We start from the raw sequence: 10,380 nt of genomic DNA on the forward strand, positions 1-10,380 counted from the left end.
GCACTTTTTTTATCCTCTTTCCTTTCTTTTAAATAACTATTGGGGCTCATAACAAGCACTGTCACTCTCACACTACTCCCCTGATTGACTTTGTGACAATGATCTGTGGAGGAGATGGGCATGCAAACAGCAAACACTCTGCAGGCGCTCAGGCAAAGAGGACTAGAGAGGTTTGGGTCGGGTGTGTGCTGGGTTTATATTTTGATAAGTTTTTGTTCAATTTCCAGAATTACTTCTCTGATTTATATTTACACAGTATTATAAAAAGAAAACTAAACCACAAAACTGTAGTAAAGCAACTCCGAGGCTGAATAAAAACCACAGACACACAAAAAAAATAAAAAGGAGGAAACTCTTGTCTTTGAGTCATCCTGCAGCCTCCTAGTGCTGCAGAGGTCTCAGCACAGCGATCTTACGTATCATATATGCTCTAATAAATAGGTTCAATGAGTTGAGTTAAGGGCAGAGTTTAACTATTAACTCCAAATTTCCTCGCTCTTATGGCTGTAAGTCAATCCCTTAATGTTACTTTAACACAATTTCTGGCAGTTGAATAAAATCTATGGTCAGTATTACAACCCCTTCCTTCCTACATGAAGGAAAATATACGTGTGATTTACATAAGAAATGATGGGAAATGCTGTGAGTGAGCAGGGGTGATAAATGTCCAAGGCCCTGCCAGCCAGGAATCCAAGCCGACCATCTGACTTGGGTTGTTTGGGCCCTCATTATCCCAACCCCAAAACCAGCAGAACTGGCAAAAATACCTCCATGCATGTACAGCTCCCAGTGTAGGAGCAGTTAGCAGTTAGAGAGGTTAGAATACAAAGCTGTAAGATATATCTAAAATAATACCACAAAAATCAGATGACACAAAGAATTCTAATAGTTTCCTTTTGTTAAGATACAGTAACTGAGAATACAATGAAATTCTTCATGTTCAGTATCTCCCATTAGATCAATTAATATTCAGAGAAAGGCTTTAACATGAAGTTTAAATAATCATAGAAGGAGAAAAAGAACCACCAATGTTCTAGAAGCTTCTCTAGACCTTTCAATCAATTTTATTTATATGCAAAACCAAGAGAAACTCAGAAAAAACAAAGCTCCTCCTGATGCTAAAGCTCTCAATTTACTGACAGGCAAATGGCTTCATGCTGCCACTTAATCTCATTTCTTGCATAATGCCCTCTAATTAGCATATCAAAGTGAATTAATACTTCTAGGGCATTAGCAATGGGAAAATCTGCTCCAGGCTTCACAATAGCAGTTAAGCAAGAGCCAAGAAATCCTCAAAAACACCACAAACCACTTTGCATTGCAAAACTGTTCAATTTATTTATCCTCTCTCTCTAAACACTTTTACCGCACACTGTTTTACTACTGTTCACCAAACAAAATGATAATTGCCAAAGTTACCAGCATCTGTAATGCCTGTTTAGAATCTTAATTTAGGTTGTATACTTGAAGATCCCTAGATGCTTCCATTGACCCCACCATCCCCACCAGGACACACTGAAAAAACGCTGTTCTTCTTAAAAATGCTATCGGGATAACATTATTAAATTCCATTTTCTCCTCACAATAAATAATGAAAAATTAAATAATACATGAAAAAGCCACCTGCTGGACAATGAGGAATGAGAGATTAGCTTTAAATGTTGATGCATGGCTTAACTATAGCAAAAGGGTTTGACCTGTAAACACATGATACAAACCCACCCCCCTTCCCAAGTGATTGATTTGTAGGACGCACGATATTCAGTGATTCACATATTGCTACAAGTTCCTATGACTGTGCAACACGCATGGAACTGATCGTTAACAAAAGAATTTTAAGTGCAATACCTAAAATAGCATAAAATTAAAGTGCATAATGATTTTTACTATATGCTTTTATGCAAAACATGCTCTGTTTTTCCCATTCCTGAAGCGATAAACACATTAAGCTGTTGCAGTCAGACATCAGAGCATTTCTTCTTTGAAAAATATTTTCAGGATCTGCTTTCAATCGCAGGTCACTTTGCAAAATATAAACCATGATTTATAAACAAAGACTAAAAAACCCTGAAACTTCATCATCTTAGTGCTCCCTGTCAATCTTTAAATACAGAAGAAGAGCATTAAGAGGCAAAAAAACCCAAACCCCAACACTTGTACACCCACCCACTAAACCCAAGAAGGGGGCTGGAGCACTACACAAGGCTAATAACAAAGAGTAGAAGAAAATGCTGGGGTCAGTGGGGTTTACAATATTACTGTTTGCAGCATGGGGGGGGGGGGGAGGAGGAGGGGAAAGTATGGGAATACCAAAATAAATTATGATGGGTATTTATCTTATACTTTGAGCCTTCCTAAAGAATGTGCATTATTGAAAAATATACAGCGTTTTCAAGCATCAGGCTTCATTTCCTTTCCTATTTAATTCCCTGTTTACTTCCACTGTAAAGGCAGCATTATGGAGGAACTCTAATGTCCAGCTGAGAAGCACAATTCATCTGTTTGGCTGATGAACTACTCCAACTTTATAAAAGCATGAACTATAAGAGCTGACAGAAACTTTAATAATTTATATTAAATATTGATGTGAATTATTTACTCCATTCATACTTAAAGACATGAACTGCCTACCAGAGAAAAGCAAATGTGACAAAAGGTCAACATGATGGTGAAAAAAGGCAGGCTGTGTCAGGCGTGTGTTATCTGAACCATGCTGATCACCTTGATAAGCGAATAGCATTAAACATGACTGCTGAGAAAACAAACAAAGCATTCTTCTCAGGGTGTCAATTCATGGAATACAAACAGCTACATCTAATTCTACCAATGATACCAGGACGGCAAAACTCCGCTCGGGGCTCCGCTGATCTGGACTCGCCACTACACAGATTCAGTATTCATTCCTGCTATTCATAAAAATATTCATCCAACCGTCAGATGCGTGATGTGCAAGGAATTGAAAATCAGCCTGAAAACTGAGGACAGATACACACCGGACTCTCTCCCGCTCTACTCCATGATTATTAATATAGCCTTCATATGTATTTAAATATTGCGTACATTTGTAACAATTTAGTATGTCTAATTCTGCTTATATTTGTCTACGGTAGACTGCAAATATCATTATATTAATGTTTCACACAAATCAATATTTAAATTGAAAAAAGACAGCATAATATCCATATCGTACAACTTTTTCATTGAAAGCTGTAGGAATAAAGCTTGATAAATGTGTTAAATCCTGTAGGAAAAAAAAAAACACAACTCCTTTGCATTCACTACATACTATTACAATAATTTATCTCTGAACACAAAAATTCCTTAACTTATAACAAGCATCCTAAAATACACCACACAGTATCTCACATAATTTCATATTTTCAGATAAGCAAATGTGTTGAATTCAGGAACAAAATGAAGGCCAGGAAAAATAGCTATAAAATAAAATAAATCCCTGCTCCTAGTTAAATTAGTATTGACAAGTCGGTCCAAATTTATTCTCTACGGAGAAGGGAAAAAAAAAAACCACAATAAAAAGATCTGGAAACACTGATGGTGATAATCAACGTGAAGATTGTTATTTAAATAGAGCACTAACAATGGTTAAGGTCTAACGGTATGGTGTAGTTACAGGTTTTGCAAGACGAAGTATCATGAATTTCTCTAATGAAAATAATCACGAAAGCCGCCTGTTTTCTTAACCAGAGAAGCACCCCGATAGAAACCCACCAAAGAAAATGGGATGTCGATAATGAATGTGTTTGAAACAGATGACCAAAAGACAATCAAGACACTTAATTCAATTTATATTTTCCTAGCAGGACATTTATGAAGAAAAGCCATGCCATTGCCATAAGGACAATGTAAATGACCCAACATTCTACTGCATGTCATCATTTGTAATACATTTGCCGACAATTAAAAAAAAAACACCATTCAAAAAGCATAATCAATGGTTCAGTGAAAAATCTTGGGTTCTGAAGCACAAGAAAGGAAACAAAAGCTAAACAATTTAAACTGAAGATGTACGCACATAAACACACAATGCTTACTTCCTTATGTAGCCAGGCTAAATCAAAACTATGGATTTAGCAGCTTGGAAAAAACCCACCAGGACTGCACACAAATATTAAAACTGGCTAAACCAAACAGCAGTAACATCGCAGCTGGATTTTAGAATTCAGCTAGCATGCATACATACACACACACATATATATATGTATGTATGCATGCTCTCAGTGCCATTTCATTGTTCCATTTGAATCCTTTCACATTCAGACAGGACTCCTAGCACTGTGTGTTATTCTTTATAATTGCAAGTTGTTGGCACTAAACGACAGTTTACAAACACTGGAAAGTTGAAATTTGTGTTAAGGCAAGGCAAGAGTCCTGCAACACGATTTTTAGCTAAACACAGTGAAGAAAGGGGTTAACATTTGCCAGTCCTGCTGGCAGACCAGGCAAGGAGCAAGTCCTTGTCCAGCGAGTTACCTAACAGGCAGTTTACAGATTTTGCAGCATATTGACAAGGGGCGTTCCTAAAAGAGTTGGGCCATTTTCATCAATAAGGAGCTCTGCAGCAAGTAAGGGCAAGATACAGCCCTTTAATCATCAGAATGGCATCATATGGCTATTTACAGTTGTAGCAATAAAAATAAAGGTTTTAGCTTACATGGGGAACAGTGAGAAATTAACCCTATAGTTAACGTCACTATTTGTCTGGGATTCAGATCAGTTTATATTTTCCCCCCCATTCTTTAGAACAAAATTCTGCATAAGGGGAGAATGTTCTTAATGAACATTTTCCTCCTCTCTCTTTAGACATAAAAAATAGTTCAACCAGCCCAACCAGCCAAGCAGGCCTTTCTCTTCCCCTGCGGACACCTCCTGCAGTCGAGAAGTTCATTAAGTTTTATGATCTTCCCAAGTCAGTCCTGCTTATAAGCCTCACAAAGGCCACAAATCTGGCAAACCATCATGTATGCCATTAGGCTTTACTAGTAAATGAATGCTATTTAGGGTTTGTGGTGACAGTAAATTAGGGTTTGGTTGGCAGCTATCATTGTTGCTGTTGGACTTAAGAGAAATAAATAAATAAACATATACGTGCAGGCATATACACACATGCATTCAGGCCTTTTTATAAACCCATATTCCCATCTATATGAATTATTTTTAAAGACAAAAAACCAAATCATCTATCAACACAATCCAGGGCCTAACAGTATGTCATTCCATTGGGAAATAATTGCAATTCCCTAACCATTTTAAGACTGTAAGAATAAATACATTTTCATTTCTATCTCCATGAGAATAACCAGTACCTCAGGTAGAGCAACGTCCTAATGGAGGCTTAATCAAATTACAAACCTAAAGGATTTTTAGTTGGTAAAATAGAGCTATTAAAAAAAAAAAAAAGGCACAAATCAGGTTTTTCCATTCCTACTGGTAGATGCGTGAGGAGACAGACTGTGACACAGGTATGCAACAGATCTGAGCCGCGTGAGGAATGCAACTTGAACACTTCCAAGAGACAGCTCAGAGCGCGGGTAAAACACAAAGCAGCATCAACAGGCTCTCCCGTGCTCATCGCCCTGTTTTATTGGAGGGACTCTGGTAGAACTTCAGGTATAATTTTTTCTCTGAACTAATTAAAGAAAGAAGTGGCAGTTTCTTTATGAAAACCATGCTACCTTGTGGTTGCCTCTAAGAATGCACGTATCTATTCATATCTGTAAACCCTTTAAATGTATTATGCAGCACTTTTTAAAATGTTAAAAAAGAAATGTCAGGCTAAATGCGGTAAGCCCAGCAATTTGCTTTGTACATGGTAAATACCTCACAGGAGAAAAAAATATCTTCAGCTCCTAACCCTAAGTGAGACAGAGAAGGAGGTTTTTACAAATGTGATGCATTCATTAACCCTTGCAGGAGAGTGAGAAGAGTTGCTCTGCCTAAACTGAGGGCTCCTCTACGTGCTCTCTCACGACCAGCCTCACAAAGTCCTTGCTGACTGTACTGAAAACTACCAAAATATTAAATAAAAATACATAATATGAACATGATTTAAATATTGCATTATTTAGAACAGACAGGACTGCAATTACACTTTATGTCCAGGCTACAGCCTCCCTCCTCACCTCTCGTCCTTCTAACAGGAGAAGGTAGCGATAAAGCCATCACGGTAATTCCCACCGCCAACACCAAGGCAAACTTTGGTTCTGATTAAAAAGAATTAAAATACCATTGTATGACCCAGTTGCAGATGATTTAAGTACTTGGGCCACAAGACAATGCAGATTGCCAAGGAGGGGGGGACACACCTCTGCTTTAATTGCATCTCAGACTGTTCACCCCTCCAGTTCAGAATTGTTTGAGCCCTTTCCTATGAAAACGGCTTACAGAAAATATGCTAGAATTTATTTTCACATTTTCTTTGCTTGAGCACACTGACTACTAAAGCCTACAGAGACATTTCCTCTCAACTGGGAGACCCCGAGCAAAGGTCCCTGCGGGAAGAGTTTTTGGTGGGGGTGTGGATTCATCTTCATCAATCACTCAGTGCATTAATCCTGTCTCTCCTGTGCTGCCAGGGCTGGCAAGATCTCGCCTTTAGGCAGGCGGACGCCTTCACTCTTTGTTGCTTCTCAGCGATTTCATAAAAGACATAGCTTACAAACTTGGTTCGACTACTTGCAGCACAAAGGCAGGATCCCAACTTACAAGTTATCACCAAAACACCCCAACGCGTTTCAGACCACAACGTCTCCTGTCAGGTTCCCTCTCGCCTCCCGAACAGCAACGGCCTCACCAAACACCCTGTGCCACTAATCCAGGCTGCTGAAAGGACGTGGGTTTTTCTTCGCAGCTCACCTCTGACATGTGGTTGACTACACTTTCCTTTCAAAACAGTGAGGCTAAGCCCTCTGCAAATAAAGTGATCGCAGGACCTGCGCCTGCCTCCTTCATTGAAATCCGCCTGCCGCAAAATGTCTGAACACCGAGGGCAGGGTGCCTGGCTGGCTCCGGAGCAGGACGGGCAGAAAGTTTAGGGAAAGGCAGAAAGCAAACACAAGCCAAAGGATGGAAAGGGGTTAGGAGCGGATCAAGACAAAACGTAGGTAGGTGGGGAGGGAGGGCAGGAAGGGGATCATTCCCCTTATCCTGGGTAATATAATGCAATATAAAGCAGAATCAATCTTAATATTCACAACACAGTCAATACCCTAGTGCTTAGCTGTCAGCAGAAACTGAAGTGGATTCCCAGTAGCAAAGAAACCTTTGGACATAAAGCACTATAATTCACTGAGAACTGTGCACTTCAGGCTTCTCACAGCTGAGATCTGCAATGATTCCACTTTTTTGTCTGGTCTTACGTGGAACTAAAGAGGAATGCGACTGAGTATCAAATATAGCAAAAAGCCAGCCAATGCATATATTTAAGTCTAGATCACAATAAATGTTCTTACTCTCTCAATACAAAGCAAAACGCTTTGCAAATGTTCTTCTTAAATAGGAAAATTCTCTGTAAATTCAGTGAGGTAAAAAAAAAAAACGCTAAAAAAAAAAAAAAAGCTTCTACGAAAACCCCGGAGTTTCTAAGTGTTGCTCTAATGAGGAAAAGAAGTATTTTTTGTGTACTTCTGAGATTAAATATTTGGCGTTTCAAACATCACCAGGCGCAACCGGAGCTTTGCTGCACCCTCACAAACAGGGGGATCTCTCTGGAGCCTGCCTGCCCGGGGCAGCTTTGCTCTCCCCTCACAAACTTTATCGTCCCCGCTGCGTGCTACGCATCCCGGGAAAAGAAATTAATAAAACCGATGAGGTAACGCAGGGCTGACAAGCGCTTTGCCAAGTGTCCTGACGGCTGGAAAACACAGCCCGGGCGCTAACGGGGTCCCTCCGGAGCCGTGAGGAGAACGCCGTGAGGGGGGCACTCTGCACCGCGCCATTTCACAGCAAGCCAACCCAACCGGGCCGCCGCCGGGACGGGCCCCATTAGCTCGGCGGGGCGGGCCGGATCACCGCCCCCCCCCCCCCCCCCCCCCCCCCCCCCATTGCCCCGTTCACCTCGGGCCCTGCACCGGCAGCGTGAGAGGCGGCAGAGGGCCGGTACCGTCCCCACCGGCGGGTAGCGGCGGGTGGAAGGCGGGAGGGACCAAGATGGCTGCGGCGGCAGCGGCGGCGCGGGCGGCCCTTACCTGTTTTCTCCTTGATCTCGCAGAGGACGCTGAACAAGGCGGGTTTCATCCTGTGGCAGTTCAACGCGTGCTTCCTGAAAGAGAGCAAGAGGACAAGCGGTTAAAAGCCGGCGTTTAGCAACATGGCGCCCGATAAGGATTCCCCCCCCCCTCGGCTCCGTGTCTTTCGTCCCCTTTTCTCTGCCCGCCGGCATCCGCGGACCGGCGGGCTGAGGTGTGAGCAGCGCCGGTTCGGTGGCTGCCGCCTCTCCCTCCCTCCTTTCTCCCCCCCCCTTATGACTTTTATACCGAATTATCTTTGTGTAAATGCCGCCGGGCCGAGGGGTATAAATCACCCCCCCCCCCTTGTCCCCGCTACTATCCGTCCTGCGATATTATAACTGATTTATTAACCATGATGGGGGGGGGGGGGGGGGGCAGAGTTAATATTCTTTGTATTTATTGTGATTTAAAACAGGTTTGAGGTTGTTGGTGTCCCGTCCCCCCCCCCAACTGTCCCCGCAGCAATATCTTGTCAGGTTTGTTAATTTATCTGCCACCACTTTGGGGTAGGGACAAGGAAAGAAAGGGGAAAGTTGTGGAGCCGCCCGACAGACGGACGGGAGGGACGGACGGACACAGAGCGGCTCTAGGGCCGGTGTCCGCCACACGGTGTCTAAAGGCGAACGGGCAAGGGATCAGCCACAGCTTCCCTCGCATGTATGCAAAAGCATCGCATACTTCGGTATTTATATCTATATATATATAGATATTAAAATATTGATTAAATAGCAACTTTGGCGCTGCCTCGGCTGCTTGCAATTTCTCCTACGGCGCCAAGAAGTTGCTCCTAATTGTGCGACTCCGGGAATGAGAAACAAAAACCACACACACACAAAAAAAAAAAAAATAAAAGAGAAAAAAAATAAAAATAAGAAAAAAGAAATAAAAGGAAAAAAAAAAGCAAGGTTTAATTAGACGAAACCAACTTTGCTTGTGCCTCATCCAGGCTTTGGTCAGTGATGGTCATGATCTGATGGAGGATGTCGCCGATGTCCTGCTTCCTGCCATCGCCGTCTGCCCCGTCGTGTCCGTGGGGAGGAGGCAGGGCCATGCCCCCCTGCACCGAGTGCCCGGCCAGGTTGACGCCGGCCAGAGTCTGCAGCATCCTGGACTGATCGTCCATGGCTCCCGCGGGCCGGGCCGGGGGGGGGCAGCGCCGGGTCCGCTCGGCGCCCGCGCACCCCCGAGACGGAGAAAGAGGGGAAAAAGCCAAACAAAACAACAACAGGAGTAAAAAAAATCAGTATTTGTGTTTTGACCGGATCTCAGCTGTTTATTCCACTCTCCTCTCCTTCCCGGTGCCGTAAATCACTCTCTTCCTTAGTTACAATCTTCCTTCATCATCATCATCATCTCTGTGGCTTGGATGGATGAGCTGGTGGGGTGTCTCTGCAGTTTTCCTGGTACAATCTTCCTCCACAGCTCTATTTGTGGTTTTAATTTTTTTATTTTTATTGTTGCTTTTTTTATGTCTTTCCCCACTTGTCCAAAAATCTTCTTTGCAAAAAAAAAAAAAAAAAAAAAAAAAAAAAAAAAAAAAAAGCAAAATTAAAAATAATAATAAAAAATAATAAAAGCCAAAATAACAAAAATAAAACTCGCTTTCAAATCCTGAAGAAGTTAGGAGGGTGGCAAACGGCAAAAACCACAACAAACCAGGCGAACACCCCCACCCCCAAACTGCAACATAAAAAGCCAAGAAAACACAATCAGGGGAAAAAAAGAATAGTAATAATTAAAAAAATTAATCGCCCTCCCCCCTTACAAAATAATAACAAATGGTCCCCGGTCTGTGCAGCGGGGGTGAGGCAGCAGCAATCAAAAGTTTGAACTTGTGCAAAAAAGAAAAGAGCGGAAATAACGGGGAAAGAACTGTGGAGAAAAAAAAAAAAAAAAAAAGAAAAAAAAAAAAAAAAACCCCCCCAAAAAATTCAACAAAAAAAATTAATTACACACTCTCTGCGAAGCAATGTGCAAAAATACCGGCCCGCCGGAATTTATGGCCCGCCGCCCGCCGCCGGCCGCGCGGCGAGGATTGACAGCCCGCCAACGCCACTCACTCACCGCGGACGTGCCGCCTGTGAGGGAGGAGAGCGGCCGCGCGCGAGAGGGACGCGGGGCCCGCCGCGCCCCG

The 10,380-nt window shown here is 42.5% G+C and overlaps 1 protein-coding gene across 4 annotated transcripts in view; it reads right to left on the reverse strand.

Moving 5' to 3' along the window:
- The window catches only part of PBX3 (PBX homeobox 3), a 106,706-nt gene extending 96,332 nt beyond the window's left edge, over positions 1-10,374 (reverse strand). Inside the window, exons 1-3 of one of the 4 annotated variants that reach the window (XM_057401659.1) lie at positions 10,203-10,372; positions 9,173-9,740; positions 8,205-8,278 (exon numbers count right to left, since the gene is read on the reverse strand). In XM_057401659.1, the coding sequence (XP_057257642.1) occupies positions 8,205-8,278; positions 9,173-9,369 (271 nt within the window). In that variant the 5' untranslated portion in view covers positions 9,370-9,740; positions 10,203-10,372. Of the gene's footprint in view, positions 1-8,204; positions 8,279-9,172 lie in introns of all 4 variants that reach the window. The other 3 variants (XM_057401660.1, XM_057401661.1, XM_057401662.1) reach the window with 3 other exon arrangements.
- Positions 10,375-10,380: the final 6 nt, after the last annotated feature.

Source organism: Pezoporus wallicus, unplaced genomic scaffold (genome assembly GCF_028554395.1).
Source record: "Pezoporus wallicus isolate ANWC-B61680 ecotype Strahan unplaced genomic scaffold, APGP_CSIRO_Pwel_v1 contig_8013, whole genome shotgun sequence".
NCBI classification, from domain to species: Eukaryota; Metazoa; Chordata; class Aves; order Psittaciformes; family Psittacidae; genus Pezoporus; species Pezoporus wallicus.